The sequence below is a fragment of the Pleurotus ostreatus genome (genome assembly GCF_014466165.1).
Source record: "Pleurotus ostreatus strain PC9 chromosome Unknown scaffold_3, whole genome shotgun sequence".
Classification (NCBI taxonomy): Eukaryota; Fungi; Basidiomycota; class Agaricomycetes; order Agaricales; family Pleurotaceae; genus Pleurotus; species Pleurotus ostreatus.
The window spans coordinates 706,865-727,583 of record NW_023503158.1 but is presented as its reverse complement, the minus strand read 5'-3'; the positions used below and the strand labels follow the sequence as shown (position 1 = coordinate 727,583).

At 51.9% G+C, this 20,719-nt stretch overlaps 5 protein-coding genes across 5 annotated transcripts; 2 read left to right on the top strand and 3 right to left on the bottom strand.

The window, feature by feature from the left end:
• Positions 1-939: 939 nt before the first annotated feature.
• Positions 940-5,231, top strand: PC9H_004690 (uncharacterized protein; the record flags this gene model as incomplete). Its single annotated transcript, XM_036774272.1, has 6 exons — positions 940-1,136; positions 1,197-1,447; positions 1,575-1,680; positions 1,732-2,677; positions 2,735-2,902; positions 2,958-5,231. The coding sequence occupies 6 exons, from the start codon at positions 940-942 to the stop codon at positions 5,229-5,231; spliced, it is 3,942 nt and encodes a 1,313-aa protein (XP_036632774.1).
• Positions 5,232-6,336: 1,105 nt separating this feature from the next.
• Positions 6,337-8,971, bottom strand: PC9H_004689 (uncharacterized protein; the record flags this gene model as incomplete). The annotated part of the gene is made up of 5 exons (XM_036774271.1): positions 6,337-6,671; positions 6,721-7,230; positions 7,309-8,371; positions 8,528-8,767; positions 8,828-8,971. The coding sequence occupies 5 exons, from the start codon at positions 8,969-8,971 to the stop codon at positions 6,337-6,339; spliced, it is 2,292 nt and encodes a 763-aa protein (XP_036632773.1).
• An 816-nt stretch (positions 8,972-9,787) lies between these two features.
• On the bottom strand, positions 9,788-12,487 carry PC9H_004688 (uncharacterized protein; the record flags this gene model as incomplete). Its single annotated transcript, XM_036774270.1, has 16 exons — positions 9,788-9,898; positions 9,957-10,035; positions 10,095-10,165; positions 10,217-10,258; positions 10,313-10,463; positions 10,519-10,558; positions 10,608-10,683; positions 10,738-10,857; positions 10,968-11,046; positions 11,093-11,420; positions 11,478-11,550; positions 11,604-11,725; positions 11,777-11,891; positions 11,944-12,251; positions 12,303-12,336; positions 12,392-12,487. 16 exons carry the CDS (start codon positions 12,485-12,487, stop codon positions 9,788-9,790), a joined length of 1,845 nt encoding a protein of 614 aa, XP_036632772.1.
• A 313-nt stretch (positions 12,488-12,800) lies between these two features.
• On the top strand, positions 12,801-15,141 carry UGA2 (succinate semialdehyde dehydrogenase NADP+ linked; the record flags this gene model as incomplete). The annotated part of the gene is made up of 13 exons (XM_036774269.1): positions 12,801-12,824; positions 12,892-12,985; positions 13,051-13,166; positions 13,220-13,291; positions 13,346-13,381; positions 13,431-13,453; positions 13,518-13,600; positions 13,655-13,799; positions 13,864-13,996; positions 14,043-14,218; positions 14,312-14,385; positions 14,441-14,591; positions 14,667-15,141. The coding sequence occupies 13 exons, from the start codon at positions 12,801-12,803 to the stop codon at positions 15,139-15,141; spliced, it is 1,602 nt and encodes a 533-aa protein (XP_036632771.1).
• An 802-nt stretch (positions 15,142-15,943) lies between these two features.
• On the bottom strand, positions 15,944-19,052 carry PC9H_004686 (uncharacterized protein; the record flags this gene model as incomplete). The annotated part of the gene is made up of 3 exons (XM_036774268.1): positions 15,944-16,465; positions 16,518-18,098; positions 18,150-19,052. 3 exons carry the CDS (start codon positions 19,050-19,052, stop codon positions 15,944-15,946), a joined length of 3,006 nt encoding a protein of 1,001 aa, XP_036632770.1.
• Between the last annotated feature and the right edge of the window lie 1,667 nt (positions 19,053-20,719).

The window sequence follows — 20,719 nt, the reverse complement described above, 5'->3', positions numbered from 1 at the left end:
TCGAATGACCATGGAAATTAACTACACATAAAGTAGTTGGTCATTCAAGCGTGGACGCAGCAGAAAGTTACTCTTCCACGTCGCTAGTAAAGGTAACGAAGGCACTGTGAGCCGTGTTCCTAGGCATGAGCGAGTGGTGTTTTGAAAACAAGGCGCTGATTGTATTGATTGTACTGGAGTGTTGATATCGGGGAGAAGATTCCTATCATTGGCGGTTTCGGATATAGACTCTACCTCGAGAAAGCAATATTCGGGCATCTTGAAACTTGTAACGGCGCAGTACGAGGACAGCAAGGTAAAAAAATAAACGAAAATATACTAGTTGGCGGAGTAGATAAAGTTGAGACTCCGATCTAAACGACTTCATTTCTCAGACCATGGTTGCCTCGCAAATAAATCCTCGAAAAATCGCGAGCAGCACCACGAACGCGAAATATTGGAATCAGAATTTCATTGGCAATCCTTGAGCGAAGGAATTACACGCGCAGCAGGCCTCACACCAATATTCAAGTACAAGTGAAGAATGATGGAGAATTGGGTGGCACCAATTCTGTGCACTACCCGATGAGCCTTCTACATTTTCTTTTCCTCCCACATCATGAAACTTGGGGTCGACACCAGTGTGGCCAACATAGTAAGCACTCGCCTCAAGAACAAAGCTATGTCTGAGCCTGATGCTGTTGCCAAATACGCGTCAACAATCAACAGTCGGACTTGACTTGACTCTCAGTGCGCTTCCGTCTTCTCCATCACAATCTCTCTCTTCTTCTTCAAGACTCCTCGGGAGCTGATTTAGCGCGAGCACCTTGCTCTGCGACGAACGTGGACAGGCAGCCGCAGCCTACTCCTTCGCTCCTTCTTTCCACGTCGTTCTGTCAACTTGTCTTCCTTGGCTTTGTAAAGAAACTTTGGACCGCCGACGACTGAAGTACTACAACGATGCCTACCGTGGACGAGACTTCAGATATCTTGGGCGGGAAAATCAACTCGCTTCCACCTCCCAAAACTGGCCTTTGGAACACAATGTCCTTCACCGCCAAGTCGACGCTCACGTTGGTCTTGGTTCTGATTGCATACGTTGCGTTTGCAAACGTTTGGAGACAGGTTATGAGGTGGCGAGAAAAGTCGTACCGACTGTACGTGCACGCTTGCTCACCAAATATCTTGCTGCTGACGCGAACACGTAAATCAAACAGATCGCTTAGGCGAAAACACGGCATACCAGACAACGACCACCGCCCGTTCAATGTCGCTTACGCGGCAGTCCTGCGTGCCAAACGGGAGGGTTCTAACAAAAATGTCGCACCAGCAGGTCGAACGCCAGTCATAACTCAAGGCGGTCAGGCTGTGTCCGATCAGCGTCAAGGTGCACAACAGACATACGGAAACGTTTACACGCCGCTAGACACAACAGCTTCAGCTGCGGGATCTATTCGACAGCGCCAAGGTGGGTTCTCATTTTGTTCGATTTCTCGACACGATTACTGACGGTGACTCATGACTCATCATCGCTTGCTTGATCTAATCGCTTGCTCCTTTGTTGTATATCTACATCATTCATCAATCATAAATAGGCGCGCCTTTGCGACACGCGGAGTCCTCGTGGTCTACCCCAGGTCTACCAGGGCGATACGTTTCAGAAGGCATCTCTTCGGCGCTTGGTAACGGGTCGAGGCTAAGGTACGCACATCTGCGTAGTGTCTCGATACTACTTATTTACAAGCAACATAGGACCGTATCGTCAAACTCCAACACTCTTTCGAATGCCCGTGGTGCTTCTGTTGGACAGGCTGACTTTGAGCGCAGTCCAAGCAAGCGGCGTTTTGATCCTGACGGCCCGAATGGTTTGGCATTTGTTGATGAACGCGGTGAAGGCGAGGCGGCCGATGGGCAAGGAACGACTACACGCGGCTCTAAGCGTGGGTTGGATGATGCTGAGGGCTACGACGACGCATATTATTACTATGATGACGGCGATGAAGCTGCAGGCCCTTCCAAGAGAAAACGAGATAAGCGTGCTAGGAAGGTATCCATGGAGAAGAATCCAAACGGACAGCTCGTTGTGGTCAGTGGAAACGTGAGTGAGGACATGGAAGTTGACGATGAAGAAGGCGAGGGTGATGATATAGTGACTGATCTAAGGGACGTTGTGAGGGGGAAGAAGAGAGACCGCGCAGAAGCGGGATCGACATTTGGCGGTGACGACGACGATGACGAGAGCCCGCCCGAGGAAAATGTGGCCAACCTGTCGACGAAGGAACGGAGACACAGAAAACGCCGCACAGTTAGCAAGAGGAGATCGGACGCGGGTATACCTATTCGCGGCCGAAAAAGGGATCGAGGAGAATCCGAAAGCGAACACTCTGAGGTGGAGTCTTCGGAGGAGAGCGATGGTATCATGGATCATGGCCAGGGAAAGAGGAAACACAAGAAGAGGGGCAAGAGAGGATCCCATGTGCATGAGGCCGGCACACCCAGGTACAATGTAAATGAACATGGTAGCGGCAGTGGCAGCGATGTGAGCATGGATGGAAGTAGAGTATCAAGTCAACCGGGGTGCAAAGGTAGAAAGATCGGCGAGGAATGGGAGAGTAGCGGCGTTCGGTATAAGGTTGGGCCCAGCGGAGAGCGATTGCGCATGGTTTTGATGAAGCAAGCCCGGAACAAATTCGTCATGGTATGTCCTTTGTGGGATCTTCCCCCTGGAGACTGATTGACTTTCCGTATCTTCAAGCCTGCCGATTCTCAGCATCCTGACCGGGATGCGAATATGGAAATCTGGGTTGGTGAATGGCTGACGGACGAGGAATACAAGGCGGCCAAGTTACAGCAGTTGACTGACTCGTTGTCAACCTCAACGACTTCGTCAACTGAGCCTGAGACACCGCAACCTGAGGAAACTGTGAGTTAACACACTTCTGATGGGTAATTCTTGATGCTGACTAGTGATCTGTTAGACGGTCTCGTCGCGCGCCTCTGTTCCAGCACCTCCGGTGACTGGCAAGAATCTACTTTGGGAGGCACCTATGACACCAAGCCAGCGCCGCTACTCTTCGCACTACCGGGACTTCAACAACAATTCACTGCCTAAAGACCCATTCAGACAGTCAGTTGCAACCAACATTGGTCTCCGAGTCAATCCATTCCAACAACAGGCACCTGTCTCTTCTTCCAGACGTTTATCCTCGCCCAACCCACGTAGTCTCCTAACCTCCACAGCACTTCAGTCGTCCACTCCTGGAAGCCCCCTTTCGGCATCTTCTATGACGAGCCTGGCTGACAGCACGAACATTCTGGGCAGTGGCGCAGGATTGAGTATGAGTATGTTGGGACATCGTGGAAGCCCGCGAAGAGGGTTTTCGAAATGGGAAAAACAGGATAGGGAGGCTGAGGCTATGAGAAAGGTGAGAGAGGCTAAAAGGGCGAAGGAAAAGGAAAGAGAAGATAAAGAAAAGCGAGAGAAAGAGGCCTGTGCACCAGTGGCGGCGCCGTTGACGTTGCCTACTCCTGCTCCTGCTCCTGCTCCTGCTCCTACTGCAACGGCGACACCTGCACTCCCCACATTCGCTTTCAGTAAACCTGCCGAGGAAAAGGACAAACCAATCTCAGGTGCAGCTCCTGCACCCACTGCGGCTGCTGCCGGCAAGCCTGCCTCGTTACTTGGTTTTGGCCCCCCGCCTGCAGTCTCAAATTCGAACGATGCACCAAAGCCTGCCGCTGCTCCTGCCGCTGCTCCCGCTGCCTTACCATCCTTCGGTGGCCCTGCTGCTCCCAAACCTCAGGAAAAGCCTTCAAATCCTTTCAGTGGTCCCTCGTCATCATCTTCATCGACACCCAGTTTCTCTTTTGGTAAACCCGCCGAACCGACTTCGACCGCGCCACCGACTTCGTTCAACCCTCCCGCTCAACCCACAACTAGCTTCCCTACTTTCAGCAATCCAGCACCCGCTGCATCTTCTGCCCCTACAGATGCCACGTCTAACAAGCCCGCTGGTACGTCTGGACCTCTGAAATTTGCTTTTGGCCCAACTTCTGGCGGTGCGTCTTCGACACCCGCGACGACCACGCCTGCTCCTGGAGGCTTCGCTTGGGGTGCGCCACCTGCTCAACCTAGTGGAGCTCAGCCCTCCAGTGCACCGGATGCCTCGTCACAACCCAAGCCTACCGCGCCTTCTTCAGAGCCGTTGAAGTTCTCCTTCCCTAAACCTGGACAGTCGAATAATATATTCGGTCAGAACGGAAGCAACCCCTCCATGCCTATGAACTCAAATCCCACGGCGCCAAAGACAAACACATTCAGTTTCGGGCCCAATGCAGCTACTTCCACCGCCGCCCCAACAACTTCCAACGATGCTTCGAAACCTGCCGCGCCTAGCCCGGCTGCGTTTGGGTTCGGTGCTCCAAAGGCTGCGTCAGCTACCCCTGCTGCTACACCGAGTGAGACCCCCAAATTTTCCTTCGGGTTTGGCAACAAGAGCGAACCCGCGAAGTCAGACGCAAAACCTACGTCGACATTTGGCGGGTTTGGTGCAGCTAATCCTTCTGCAACGTCAGCACCCAACGCCACTGCAGCATCCTCACCGTTCGGCAGCAACGTGTTTGGGGGTTCGTCAGCACCTGCAGCCTCGTCAAACAACAACATATTTGGAGCTGCTTCGGCGCCATCGAGCGGGTCACAACCCGCCGAGGCACCAAAATCTGCCTTCTCCGGGTTTGGCAATAATTCGAGCAAGCCAAGTGCATTCGGCTCCACGACTCCTGCGTCGTCGCCGTTCGGCACGTTTGGAGGGGTCAACGGTGCGAATGTATTTGGCTCGAGTAATGGTGGACAACCAAAGCAGGCGTCTTCTTTTGGAGCTCCTTCGTCGACGCCCGCTGCACCATCCTCTACATTCGGCTTCGGGCAGACCACATCGACGCCAAGCAGCACACCCGCCGATGCGCCAAAAGCGGCGCCGACTTTCTCCTTTGGAACACCGTCTACCGCAGCGCCTGCATCTACGCCTGCAGCAAGCGGCTCTGGGGGCTTCTCGTTCAATTTCGGCGGCAATAAGACGGCTGCGAGTCCGTCACCATTCGGCTCGGCTCCGTCAGCAGCACCCTCTTCGGTGTTCGGAAACACTGACAAACCAGCCGGTGTGTTTGGCTTCGGCGCTCCATCCACTACTCCCAGTGGTACACCAGCATCAGGCGGTTTCTCATTCGGCGTTCCATCCACACCTAGCAAGTAATGTTTGAATTTGCCTTTCAGCTTCGGGCTTTTTTTCGTTGTATAATGCATTTTCTTTGCGCATTTGTTGTAGAGGATACAACATTCAAAAATTTGTTTATCTTATTATAATAGTTTCGATTACTACACTTTTGTATTACTTCCACATCATTGTCATCGCACATCCAACCAAGCTGCCTTCGTATGCGACACTTGGACTCTATTTCACACACATCGCCCACCTTTGTTGGGGTCTTCCCCGTTATTGTACAGTCAGAACTACTAACAATGATGTGACGCGGACTGCTATAATGTAGTCTTCAAGAAAGACGCTCTAAATCTGTAAGACTGAAGCACCTACTTCGACGCTGGTAGAACGAGGTCTGCGGCCAGTATGATGCATTGAGTGAGACTGGCAGCATCCTCAAGTCACTAACCCAACCGCAAATAATCAGCAATGCGCTCTGAGTATGAGAGTGCAGACTTTGCTCCTGTAAATCGAAATGCACAATCCAGGAGGACACCAACGAGTTGGGCAGTATTGCGTAGGTATATTGTAGACTTACTTATAAGATATACCTCGGTATTCTACCTGGATATACAAGAATTAGAAATAGCGATGCGAGAAGAATCGACACATATACCAAAAACGATACTACAAACCACTGCTTGAGTCACTTGCGTTGGCCATTATTTACAGGGTCGTCACTTACCGCTAGAAAGCCTCGTCTCGAGAATAAAGCGGTTCTTCAAAGCCTGTTTGCCTGATCAGAGAGAAGCGAAGGTGAGGATTAAGACATATCACGGTAGTTTAAGACACTAAAACAGGCTACATATACACGAGACTACGCTTTTGGCAGTCCATTGAATACATATACGACGATTGTGTGTGCGCGGAATGGTGGTAATGCATGTACAAATCGAAAACCCACTGAGACTGGTATCGAGTAAGCGAGGAAATGGATACAGCAATTCGACGGAAAGAGTCACAGAAATTAGTCAGACAAAATTGAGCAAACAAAAGATTAGAGTATGGATGTGACGACGGCCGTTGGCCGTGTTGCAATGAGGTTTGGGCGTGGAACATTGGACGTTGGACGCTGAGTTGCTGCCAGGGTTGTTCTGGGTTATGCTAGACTTCTCCACATGCCTTCCTCCGGTATGTTATTACGGGCTTTCAGAATTTCCAGTGCGAGTTTCCTGGCACGACCTTCTTCTGCGCCGACGGGGTTACGCTCGTCCGAATCATCGGTATCGTCACTTCGATCTGCCGCAAAGTCCAGAGCACCTGGATCCCGCTTAGCGTAGTTCATCCGGCGGAGCGCGGCGCCAGAGTTGTTATTGGTATTGCCCTCTGTAAGGTTGTGTATCGCGGCCGTAGGCTGGTATGAGGCCAGGCTCAAGGCTTGTTTTGCCGGCCTAACGTGTTTAATAGCAACGGGCATCGAGCCTATGAAATGATCTACACGAGCATGAATGGGGATAGTGGAGCGATGGGAAATTGAACTTACCACTACGACCATTCATCCCAGACTCTTCAACAGAGTCCTCGTCTTCTTCGGGAATATCGTCAACCTTGTCATCGGCGTGCATGCGGTTGACGAATGACTTCCAAGCTCTACCATCGCGCCTCCAAGCGCCTCGATGGCTGGGCATATCGGCGGCCAGTAATGATAATATCTCTGCTTCGCGCGGAGTGGGCGGCTCCTCTGGTGGAGGCGGCGTAGCCTTAGGTTTGCTAACCCGAGGGGGTGGCGAAAGCATGGCGGCCTGGGACGACGACGAATCGACACCCTGATGGTAACTTCTTAATGGGGGACGAACGCTTGATGGTGCAGGTAACGACGCGGGTCTGAGCCCAGCGAATGCCTCGGGTAGACCACCGAGACGAAGGTTGGCTTGACGTGCTGTACGATGTCGGTTGGATCGGGACGGTGCTGGCTGCTCGATCAGCGGCAGGACGGGTCTCGACTCCTCAGAATCCGAAGCCTCACTGCCTTCTTCCAATTCAAAGACCATATCTAGTGATGTCGGACAAAGTGTCGCAGCCCATGGATTGATGGTCAGATGACTGCAATCAATGCGCAGACGTTACTAACCTGAGTCTTGGTCCTTTCGAGCACGGGCACGAGCCCGCTCTTCTTCACTCTCTGCCTTCACATCGGTTTTTATTGTCACCACGGCTGGCTGCACATCAAACGTAACTTTCCTCTCCTTGCGCTTTCCTTTATCCTGGCCATGTGTCTCATCAGTGACACCTTTCCCCGCTTCCCCTTCCTGATCTGCAGAAGGCTTGTCGCGTGTTGCGATGGCAGGTGCGAGCTGTGACGAGGGCTTTGATTCATTCTTTACACGTTCTTGTTGCTGCTTCTTGCGGGCCATCTCTTCCTCCAGGTTGAGGAAAAAGCGGTAGCTAGCGGCCGTGTTGATGTCGTCATTAGTGTTCCGAGGAAATTGCAGAACGTTACTGCCGTTGAGGGCTTGCGGATTCGCAACGAGAATCGAAGCGGGAGGAGGGTTCGATACGACGCTCTGTGATATCGACTCGTTCTTGTTTTCCTCCACTGCGCGTGGATGGTGGAACGTGGAGGTGGCAAGAGATGCAGATAACGAGGATATCCGTCTAGTCGCTGTAGCGGACATGGGTCGCGTCGGAGGTATCGGCGATGGTACGAAATCGCGTATTGTTGTGCTTGCTTGTGGGTGCGCAGATGCTTCCTTGCCGCTATTGTGTCGGACCGGCGTATGGGGCGCGTCAGCTACTTGACGGAGTTCGCTGGAGCCTATCTGATACGTTTTCCACAGGCATCCGACTTGCTCCCTCAAAACTGACTCTGCGTGATCCAGCTCCGCCACTTTATTACGAATGAACTCGGCAATAGATTCCTCCGCCTGGGCGCGTAACTTGATGACCTGGGCGGACGCCACTGCCGACAGATGGGTAAATACGGGATGCGAAGGTGAGAATGGCGGTGGTGGGAACAGCGGACTGCGTTCGGGTAAGTGCTCCTTTGGTAGCTGTGGAGATGGTGTCGTAACCGGCGTCAAACGCTCTGCGGCGGCCTGGGGTGATGGTGGGAGCACCGTTGGGGACGGTAGGACGACAGAGAAAAGGGTCGAATAGTCGGTCGTGGATTCCGCTCGTTGTATGGACTCGCCAGTCTAGCATAAAGAATTTGGTAAGTCCACCGCTCAGAGTTGACCCCGCGTTAGGGGCCGGCACGGAGTGCACTCGTCTGGTCTGAGCGTATGCAGAAGTGCCCTCGCCATGCCGACCTGCGCCAATGGGGATCCCCGCGAACGGAAAATGGTCCTCACCAGACACTCCTTTTGTACTTCGATCCAACCGCTCAGGCTTTTCATGACTTCTTGTTCTATCCATCCTTCGGGCGCCACGTTTGGCGCATCTTTGTCGGCTTCGTTTGGGGTATTCTGGTAGATACGATAGACATAAGCCTTGCATATGAGGCACATCAGCGAAATATATCGTGGCGATCTCGATGATTCATTTGAGACTGGCCCCCGCGACCTGACTCTCGATGTGAGCTGGGGGTGAGCCTGGCATTTTCAGAGACCATCAGCACGTCAAATCAGGGCATACGCATAGCGAAAGCCCACAATAGTTATGCCCTTGTCTCCAACGTAGACTCTCTCCCAGTTTGAATCAACTGGCCATTCGGATGGTGAAGGAGGTGCCGCGGGCTGTTCGCGGATGCGCATATTCAGACATTTGCATGCAAACTGGCGGCCATTATCGTGCATGCTGGCGACCGAGGAGGCAAGAGCGTCGACTCGGTTCTGGCGCCAAAATGAAGTTGAAGGAGATGGTAAAGGAAGGAATGGATGCGGGCAAAACGGACAAACGGATCCGACCTCCCGCGCTTAACGCTCGACCCTGAACTTATACAGAAGCACAAAGCAATTCAGGCCATCGATTCAAACAATTGCTGTTAGTGCTACAAAAGGGCAACAATATCTTCAAATTAATACTAAGGCAGGTGAGTCAGAAGCCGTGATTGCTGGAACGGAACTATCCGTCGCGCCAGAGGTACAGTACTCCCGGTCACTGATTTTGCTTTGTCTCCTTACTTCCGCCAGCGGCGACTGCGACGATTGCATTTCCAGGTCGGGTGCAAGTTCAGAACGGAAACAATATTCCGTTCTGCAGGAGTTCCGAGTCACGGGGTAGCCCACCTCCTTTGTGGGCTTCCTTTTTTCCATGTATCCATGTATCTCCTATGATTCCCAAGGTGAACCACGTCCTTGGAGATGCATCAATTGTCTGTCGTCCATAGAAATAGTGAGATCGCGCGAGGAGGAGTGAGGGTACTTATCTACGTGTTATCTCACGAATCTGAGTTGAGTATTGCTAAGGCAGAGTCAAGTTGATTGGATAGATTGTTACCTACATGCAAATAGATTCGAATGATTGACATTGTGTTGTAGTGTAAAGCAGTACATCAAGCTTGTCTAATACACATCTACTCGAGGTGAGTCAAAAGCCACGATGGCTGGAGCACCGATCCACGAGACTAACCACAAGAGAGATCAGCGGTACAGCGAGGAGCTGCGTGCCAATCACCGATCTTTCTTTGTCTCCTTGCTTCCGTCTATGGCAGCGATGGCATCTTCAGGCAGCACCTGACCATACTCGTTGACTCGCTTCGGGTCTATCCGGTAAATCCAGCGCTAAGAGGGGGGCAATGTGAGTCACAAGCAGAGCACCAGGTCGCTTTGTGCGACTCACCTGGTACAAGAAGACAAGGAAGACGACGTCATCTCGGAAACACGCTAGGCGGTGCAGGAACGGCATCTTGATGCAGAACCTAGTACGGAAATCAGGTTGGTTGCGCCGGACGCCCGACTCGGGAACGATGGGACGCACGCAAATAGATCGTCTACGACGGTGGATAGCGATTTGTATATCATGGCCTTCATGGGCATGTGCGCTACGCTCTGTGGAGCCATCAATTATCCAGAATAATCGCTGTTCAGCGACGTCCTGACCTTGAGTTTGTAATTAATGATGAGCTGCGGCACGAGCTGTGCCTGCAGACGACTAAGTCAGTCTTTGTGCCCAGTGCGGATAGTAGGTAGACTCACGAAGCCAAACATGTAGACGTATGAGGTAAGGGTCGAGATCACGAAACTGTACCATCCTCGATGTGTCTCGTACATCAGAGAATAGCCTGTGTACGCCGCCAGGGTTGGTACAGCTGCGTATGACACATACTGGAAGGCCAGCTTATCGTATCTGCAATTGAGATAATTAGGAGACCAGATTGTCCGGAAGGTGGAGGAAGGCGCACTCTTGTGTCTTCTTCTCGTCTTCAGTCAAGACGTGCTTATCTGGAGCCTCGTGTCAGGATATATTGTGGATGAAAGGAGGTGGGCAGACCTTGGATGTCTAGTTTATATGGCAACATAGAACCAGCGGGGGCAGGAATGACTGAGATATCGACAGCTTTGGTTATCTAACCGCATGCGGTCGTTTAGTATATTCCAATGAGGAAGGGAAGGCGAGTCACCTTCCACGCTTCGATGAGCACTCCCATCCCAGAGCCCATCAAAATCATCCAGCTCGTGTTCTCGTTGTTGTCGATCAAGTACAGCAAAATGATCAGCTGAACGAAGACGTTGGTGATGATCTACGGAGGAATAGTCAGCTGTGCTCAGAGAGCTTCCTCGGATGGTAGAATATCTCACTGTTCTGTAACTGGGTTAGGACGCTGAGCGGAACCTTACGTAGACGCGTGACATACCTGAGGGAGACCCCAACCATTTCCTTCTTTTGCCTCCAATGCGAAACATCGGACTTGAATGCTAACATCTCAAAGCTACGAAAGATTAGGGCGTAAACTCCTTGTGGGCTAGATCACTTACACAACATGCAGGATACTAACCGCCGCCGTCAGACCCAAAAACCACGGATTCGTCTCGAGCAACATCCGTTTGATTTCGTCTAACTCAGCACCGGCACTAGCTCCTTGTTGCTTGGCGGCTTCGTTGAAGCCATGCGTCATTGAAGCGAACATTTGGAACTTCATGTATGACATGGGCTGGAAAGTGATTTGTAGCGGTAGGTTTGGTGTGCTGGTGTTGACCTCTACCATGTGCGACCGGAGGTGCCAGAATTCGTTGGGGAACACAATGGGCTTGTAGAAACCTTTGGTACCCGTCTCATCACGCAGGTCTGGAATGGTGTGGATATCTGGATATTATATATGCTTCAGCGCGCAATAAAACGATGGAACGGACAGTTACGCACGTTCACGGATTGGAGGAGGGAGTTGGCCAATAGGCACGACGGGCGCATCGGAGATGAGGGCCAGTGTCAGGTTCTACGGCCAACGCTGAGTGGCCTTCTATAATGAAGTTGGGAGAAAGGGCGTACTTTATGCCAGTGCGGAACAATCATATCCTGTTCAACTTCTTCGGGCTCTTCATCCCCCTTGTCTCCAGAGATGAGGTTCTTCGTTTTGCGGACTTTGACGCGCGGGAGGTACGGAGTCAAGACTGGCGGTATGGTTTAACTGTGCACTCGATGATGGAAGAACGCGAACTCACGTTTTCTAACGTGATGTATGTTGTCTGCGTTGAACGAGGGATGCCGGGGGTCAGGGTCTGTATGATCCTTCGTCAAGAATACGTCAGCCCACAATGTACCGTTGTGCAACACCCGCTACAGTGCGTCGTCAGCTGTGTACGTCGGTCAAAAGCCATAATCGGCTTACCTCGGGGAACTTGATATCAAATTCCTCGACTCTAGCATCGTTCCAGTCGCCCCAGGTGATATTCTTCCATACGAAATTCGGAAGACCTTCGTCGTCGTCCTTTCTATACCCTGAAGTCCACAGCCGCGAGAACACGTCGCCGTAAGGCGCGGTCGACAGGTATACGTGCATGTCGAGGGGGATTCCCAAAGGCCACGCAGATATTGCTTGGACGGCTGGAAGACTCCGTGGATCAACAGGTGCCGCATCTTTCGTCGGGCTGCCCCCAGGAGGACTGACGGGCTTTTTGCCAGAGAAGTAGTTCGTGGCTACAGGAATATGAGTTTACCCGCACTTAACGCTACAAGCCCAGAACGCACCAATTTGGGTGATCATCCACACTATGAACACTTGCTATTTCCCTCCATGTTAGTTTGCTTCGAAGTTCGGGATAAGGAATAGCTCGTACCTGCGCGACATTGAAGAGTTTTCTGTACGTAGACTCTTCGGGGGCAGCGTTCTGCGGCTGAGCTGCAGCAGGCGCTGCATTACCAGCAGAGGACATTTTCCGGGATGGGCGGTCGAGGGTAGTCGCCGTGAAGAAATGAAGAATCTCAAATCGAAATGGCGTACAAGCGTGAGGATGAGCACGTGCTAGCGTCGGCATATTACACATACGGCGGGGGGGCCAAAGGTGGAAATCGGCGCGCGGGCGCTCGATCACTCTACTCCGTCTCCGGATTTGAGGGCCGATCGGCAATATTGTCCCACAGCCGGTTGAACTTGTGATGCATTTCTCAAATTCTGTCAGGTTCTCAGCGATACGCCTGGGACATATCACAAGGCACCAGCCCACCATCCTCTCGTCGCTCCGAAGAATGGCAAGCTCACAAGCTTCAGCAGTAAGCCGTTCAGCTTCACGACACGAAGTACTCGTTCAATAACTTATCCCCGTTCTCATGCGCGTAGTTTGGTCTGAAAGACGCTTCGTTGATCAAGAATCAAGGGTTCATCAACGGGCAATGGATTGACGCCAAGAGCGGCGCCACGATCTCTGTCAATAGTGAGTACTGAACCCACTCGCAGGCAAGTACTCCACAAAGCTCACCGCTCATGTACGGTGGTCAGACCCAGCTACGAATGAGGAAATCGGCACCGTACCTGAGATGGGTCTAGAGGAGACGAAAGAGGCTATTGACGCTGCGTCGGTTGCCTTCCAGACATGGGGGAAGACGACCGCGAAGGTGAGCAACTGATTTATATTGGCTAATGTGGCCAATGACTGATAGGAGAGCAGTACCGACACGATCTCATGATAAAATTATTCCATTTGCTGCAAGAGCACCATGATGATCTGTCAAGGATGATTGTACGTTGCAGACACGCCCTGCTGAAGGCCATCCTAACATTGGTTGCTGTATAGACCATCGAGAACGGAAAGCCATTAGCTGAAGGAAAGGTAGCCCAACCAACCTTCCCTCATGACACCGCCCTCACGGCTTCCACAGGGCGAAATGACATATAGCGCGTCGTTCATTGAGGCAAGCTCTACTACACTCTCGGCGATCGGGTTATGCTTACTTCATACACTATAGTGGTTTGGTCGGTCCAGGGATTCATTCCATACAATGTCTTCTAACGCATCATACAGCGGAGGAGGCCGTTAGGACCTATGGGGGTATATTCTCACCGTTGGGCCCTTGACTATCTGATGATAACACTTTTCCGACAGAACACCTACCGTGCGCTCTACCAGGCGTTCGCAATGTCGTCATCAAGCAGCCAATAGGTACATATCTGCGCCTACCTTCCCCACACCCCACACCCCATCACGCGGCCCAATCTGACCTAGCCTTCCTTGGACAGGTGTTGTGTGAGTATCCTCACCGCTATAATTAATTATCGACGGACACCGTCTCAAACCCATGCCGGGGCACACAGGTCTATTTTGACACCATGGAACTTCCCATCTGCTATGATCACCCGCAAACTGGGTGCTGCCCTCGCCGCTGGTTGCACGGCTGTCATAAAACCTCCTCCAGAAACCCCTTTCTCTGCTTTGGCCCTCGTCGAGGTGTGTGTACAATCACCAATGCATATTAATATCTGACGTGTTTTAGCTCGCAAAACGTGCCGGTATCCCAGACGGCGTGATCAATGTCGTCACAACTCAGAAGAATGTCATCGAAGTCGGGAAAGAGATGTGTGAAAACAAGCTAGTCCGCAAGGTGACGTTCACTGGGTCCACACCCGTGGCTAAACTTCTCTACGGCATGGCGGCGTCCACCCTTAAGAAGTAAGTACATGATACTGGGTTCAGGGCCTTGGTCTCTGGCTTCGTGGCTGTTTGCTTTTTTTCAGCGGTGCACTGATGATGTTATGTTGTTAGGGTGTCACTCGAAGCTGGTGGTAACGCTCCATTCATCGTATTCGACGATGCGAATATGGATGATGCCGTCGAGGGCGAGTCATTTTCAGTAATCGCTATGTCTATCTAATTATCCCCCGTTTTCCTTAGGTGCTGCCATCTGCAAATTCCGTGGAAGTGGGCAGACCTGCGTCTGTGCTAACAGAATCTACGTGCAGGCATCAATTTATGACGAGTTCGCTGCAAGGCTCGCAGATAAAGTTGCGAAATTCAAAGTTGGGAATGGGTTAGATTCTACGACGTAAGTACTCAGACCCATTCATCATCCATACTACAATCACAGTCTAACTCGAGGAATTTCCATGCCAATGTATAGGACTCACGGACCCCTCATCCACTCTCGCGCAGTCGAAAAAGTCACCAGACACGTTGACGACGCCGTAGCATCGGGAGCCCAAGTCCTCGTCGGCGGGAAACCCATTCCAGACACTTCCTTCTTCCTCCCCACCCTCCTCTCTGATGTCCCCACCACCGCCCTCGTCAACCAAGAAGAAACCTTCGGGCCCGTAGCTGCGCTCATCAAGTTCACCACAGAGGACGAAGTCGTGAAGCTTGCTAATTCTGTGGATGTAGGCCTTGCGGGGTACTTCTACTCGAGGGACGTCGGGAGGGTGTGGCGTGTCGCTGAGAAATTGGAGGTTGGGATGGTGGGTTGCAATACGGGGCTGATTTCCCAAGCTATCATTCCGTTTGGAGGCGTCAAGGAGAGTGGGCTTGGGCGTGAGGGTGGCCACGGGATTACGGAGTATATGAACGACAAGCTCATCGTATTTGGAGGACTGGGGGCGTAAGATGTATTGGAAAAAAGTGTCTTGTTAAAGTTGTAACAATATGTGTATACGGACAACTGTCCCCAAAAGCGCCATGCGACATTACTCCCCAGCCAAAGTATAGTAACCCATTCAAAGACTCAATTGGACTTAGGTAAAAACATGGGCTGTAATTCTATAAACTCCGGTATGAAACTACGAGGAAGTGTGGTGAGGAAGTGTGGTATAGGTTCAATTGCAAAAGTCGTAATATACATGATCGTGAATGGAGCGACGATGTGGGTCGCACGAGGATACGGGGGAGGCTAGAGCTATGACAAGGATGTGGAATGCAATGGATAAGAAAGAACAGAGGATATATATATATATATAACGATGGTCGATAATTGCAGGAATGTAGCGAATAAATAAGGAAAAGGATCAGTATGGGAGTGAATTATCAGTCACTGCGGATGGATGGGAGAAATACGGTGCTTTAAATGTAGGGATATAAGAGCAGTGAAGTGACGTGCGAGGGGATGAATGTGTTTTGCGAAAGAAGCAGGAGGCTATAGATAAACAAATGAGCAAAACAACAGCAGTCCGACGAGCAATACACATGAGCCGGCTGAGACCTGATGCAATCAAGAAATAAACAGACGAAGTGGAACGGGAGATGGTGATAGAAGAACATGTAGTGTGCGCGGTGCGCGATGTGATGTGGGAGACTTGTTACATATGTTATTGCGACGATCTGGGTTGCGATTGAGAGTTGAGAGATGAATGTTGTTGAGTAGAAGATGGATGGAGAGGAGAATGCGGAGCCCAATTAGCATTACTGGCTTCATGGGGGACTGGAACCATGGTGTGAATAGGATGGGTCAGGCTCAGGTACCCCGGAATCCGAGTCGAATGATGAAGGACTTGGTAGGCCGAAGGGAGAGAAGGAGGAAGCGTAGCCCTGGAGGTTAGGTTGGCTACCTCTGGGGAGGATATTGGGCACAGAGCTGGACGAGCTAAAATTCACTGTCGGAGGGACTGGTGACACGAAACGGGGAGGAGGCGAGGTCATGTAGTTGCCTTGTGCGGGAGGTGGATTGGTGTCGCGGCGAAGGATTGTTGGTCTCACTTGGTCGTCAAACCTGTTAGAAAAGACGTCTGAACTGTATGGACTAGATTGCTGGATAGAAGCAGCTTGTAATTGTTGCTGCTGCATAGTCGGTCCATTGCTACCGGCACTTGTGGGCGTACGAACTCCGAGCGGGTTCTTGCTATAGGATAGTCGAATGCCGCCTTTCACTAAGCCGTTCAGGGTATGCCCGTAGAGTTCCTGAAGAGCTTTGGTGGCGTATGAAACATCATCGAACTAATGGGTAACGTTAGATCTGACCAACAGAGATTTCAAGAGATGGGCATACCTCAACAAAGCACATAGGACCATTACCCTTTTGGCGGAAGCACATTTTACGGTATCCAAGCTGGGCCTTGAAAAGGTCGCGCAACCTGTCTTCCAGGCAGTCTTGGGACTGACCTGGAGGGGACAGAGAATTTGGCAGATTTCCGACGTAGAGGGTGTTAATAGGAGGATTCTGGTCTACACCATTGCGGCCGCTCCCGCCAGAACTGGTGCCGGAAGAGGGTGACGGCAATTGAGGCGACGTGTTTCCGTTGTTGATATTGACGGCGAGGTCGCCTACTGCTCTCGCCATGTCCGCATCAACGTTATCACCATTTCGAAGAGGGCCGCCGATAACACCATGCACGTGTGTTACACCATATTGAACGGGACCGATGACACTTGACGAGGAGCTCGAACTGGACTGGGAGTGCTGGCGCCCTTGATCCTGCCCGCCAACTGACGGAGAGAAGGAACGAGCTGGATCAGAATTGGAGTTCGCAGAGCTTGAGGTCAGGTGGGGGGAGGACGAGCGCTGCGACGACGTAGATATCGGCAGAGGTGCAGTTTTGACAACTTGTTCCCAAGGCGGCATGCCATCATCGCTCAGAGCTGGGAAGCCTCGGTCTACGTATCCATTAGACGTGACAGCTCCGTTCAAGCCCTCACGCTCTGCATTGAGAAGCGAATTGGTGCCGTTGAGTTGAGACCCTTGCCTCGACATCGCCATAGCGGGGACGGAGTGGAAGGCATCGTAGGCAGCGCTATTCCCTACGCGAAGTTTGTTACGACGACGCTGACCCTCTTCTTCTTCAGCCCTCTCGCGGGCTCCACGAGTGGAAGAAAGGCCCATGGCGTTGAGGATGCCAGCTTCACGCTCGCGCCGCCTGTCTTCTTCATCCCTCTCCCTCCGTCCTTGCACAGAATTGGGATCGACGAGCTGATCACGCCATCGACCATTGTAGGAGATACCCATGGCACCAAGCATACCCATTTCGCGATCACGGTTACTGAGCTCCGCGCCATTCACGTATCCAAGAGTTTCGCCCAGCCCGGTGACGAGGCCTTGCTGAAGAGAACCCATGCTAGCAAGAGCTCCACCAACCATGTCGGAGGCACCCGCGCCTGCAAGGCCGGTCACTGGGCCAACGCCCCTCTTCGTGTGTAGATTCTTTCTCGCCATTTCAGCTTTGAGGACGGCGCCTTTCTCCATATCAACGCGTTTGCCTTGCAGCACATCACGGGCTGCTAGTGCCTCCTCTCGAGTCCTGAACTTAGCAAATCCGATGATTTGCTTGCGAGGGATACCCAAGCCGTTTTGACCTAGGAATTGACCTGAGGGACCTTCGTCGCCAGATGTATTTGGACCCCAAGACGAGAGCATGCCGTCGCGACCGTTGTCTACGACTACGCCACCCTGATTGACGGTGACAAGGTTGTACGGATCGTTGGGTCCCATATACCCGTTACTGTAGCCCGCACCCGTTCGACCACTCAAGGCAGACGTGCCGTAAGCATGGAAATCCTTGTTGCCATTGGGTATCTTCAGAGTTGCAGCTTCGAATCCTGGGGAGAAAGTGAACATATTCTGAAATTCGCGTTCCTGGGTGCAACGTTAATACCTATATTGATGATGATTACGTAACAAACTTACCTGCATGTCGTCGGGAAATCCTACAACAAAAATTGTGGATATCTCTTCATGGGATGCTTCATTACGGGTAGCCCCTGCTCCCAGTAAGCCGATGCCATTAGTAGTCAACATGGCATGGGGAGCGCCGGCACTAGAGCCGTTGATAGATCCAGAGGGCAGTGGGGTTGCTACATGAGGCCCGTAAGGCGTTTGCGAGGAAAGCTGGACGTTGTTGTACGTGGTGGATTGTACAGCGTAGCCATTGGAATGCACAAGGGCTTTGCCATTCGTTTGGTAAGCCCCGAGACCGGAGCCGACTGCACCATTACCATACGCATCAATTCCAAACGACTTATGACTCGGGCCCACCAAACCTGCTTGAGATGCAGCGAAATCATGACTGGCTCGTGCATCGAAAGGCTGCATGTGGGGTTGGGTGGGCGATGTCATCTGAGGTGAGAAAACGTCAGACGCCGATGGTGAATAATACGAAGTCGGACCATCCCGAGCTGATATGGAAGGTGGAAGGATGGACGATGCTGTAAGTGTTCGAGAGCGACCATTGGTGCCATACTGATAGGGAGGTGACCTAAACGGTCCGTTTGACATGGGAGGAAAGCCATTTATTTTGGCGGAGTGGTGTTGCCTCTGTTCGACATCGGAGGAGTAATCCGCGCCAGCGCTGTACATTTGGTTTTGTTGAGAATGTAGATCGTAAAGGGACGCTTGCTGGGATTGGATAGGATGGTGGAGATGCATGTGGCTATTAATGTTGTTGTCGGAGGGAGATTCCGGTCTGAGCAAAGATTGTTGTTGGGATTGCATGGCGATGTGGTAAGGTACAGAAGGGGAGTCGGAGGAGTTGGAGTGGGCTGTCGAATGAGATTGGTGTTGCGCGTGTTCGGTATCAACGACAGAGTTCATTGGCTCGGCGTCAGCTGTAGCGTCGAGCGAATCTAAGAGGGATTTGTTTATGTAGTCCTCGTCCACAAGACGAGGGTCAGGGTGTGTTGAAGAGGCCAGGTTGGGCAAAGGTGAGTCGAGTGGAAGGATCTGGGGGTACTGGCAGGAGATGTCGAGGTCAGACTACTGACATCAACAAATTGAGCGCAGCAGCGGCGCAACGAATGTGAAAATGAGCGAGAGAACGATGGACGAGAGCACTGGAGAGCCGGTGTCGGGGGCTGTGGTCAACGGCGAGCAGAACGTCGGGAAACGGACGGTGCTGGCTGCGCGACGCGTGGGACGGATGTAGTTCCTTCGGATTAAATGCACAGAAGATTGTGTTGAATGTGTTTAACAGGGTAGAGGATAAGCAGCAGTGGGTAAAGGGTACGGGTGTGGTTGCTCGTTGTCGAGAACGGCGAGGAAAGGGGTGCGTGGAACGTTGTCGGTGTCGGGGAAAGGGGGAGTTGCGATCGAGAGGATATAAGTGTGATGGGGTGAAGAGAAGCGGGCGGGGCCGATAAACAAAAAGTCACAGATGTCTCAATCCATAAACATTCCCGCGCACAGACCACTCAACAACATCAAACCCTAACCTCAAACCTTATTTGCTTACGTTATCAGCCATTGTCACTGTCGCCGTCAATGCTCGCCTCGACGAAGGCACAATGGACAAAGCGACGGACACACCTATTATGCCTCCCATTGTGCCCACGACTACTCTCTGTAGCACTAGCTTCCCTTTATCCTATTTGCTGTACTCCATTTTGCGGTGTGCAAACAGGCACTGCGTACTAGTAGTATTTGCATGCGGACGGCCGTGTTGTGAGAGCGGTGCTCGTCGAGCGAAATGAAGAGGGGATTCGGGTGAAGGGCAAGAACGAGGATATGGTCAAGCCGTAGCTCTTTTCACGTCAAAGGCTCGTGAGGGCGACCTTGTTCTCCCTTCACACACTTCACAATCCGCCTGTCCCCACAAAAAGCCCAAGGTCGTTGTAGTTCCTTTTTCGTCGTCAAGTAGCTTTCACAATTGGAGGGTGCAATTGTCTGGGAGATATCAGTCGAATGGTCAAAACTGAAGGAGCGTAAACGGTACAGACCGGCTGCGCTTAAGCATTGCATGGAAGCACGAATTCTGCACCGAATTTTGCATCGTGCAATTAGTGCATGCGAGAACAGTGCTGCGACGCCAAATTGCTCTTATGATTTGTGACAGGACCCATGGACTTTTGGAGCTAATAAACTGCACGCTGCGGTCTTCGGCCGCTTCTGCCAGCCACGGCGCCGAGCAGGCTTGCTGTTGATAAATTGATTGGCATGCCGAGCCTCGAGCTCGGTTGATATCATATGTCGAGTCGGTAGCTGGTATGTAGCTGAAAAGAGAGCTGCCTCAACATATTGTGTTTGATGCTGGTCTTAAATAACCGCACCATGCTGCTACACGTTGTTAATCGATAACGGTGCAGGGGAGTTCCAGTGACCTCCCGGGCCTGTCGAGCTTGTCTATTACATAAACTGCGTGCACTGTGCAAAAATCATCGCAGGACGGTATCCGACCTGTATTAACATTTGGACCACTCCCAGAAGCGATGTCTGGTGGAAGGTAGGATGGTCTAGAATCCGATACCAATCCCCGGTACCCCACA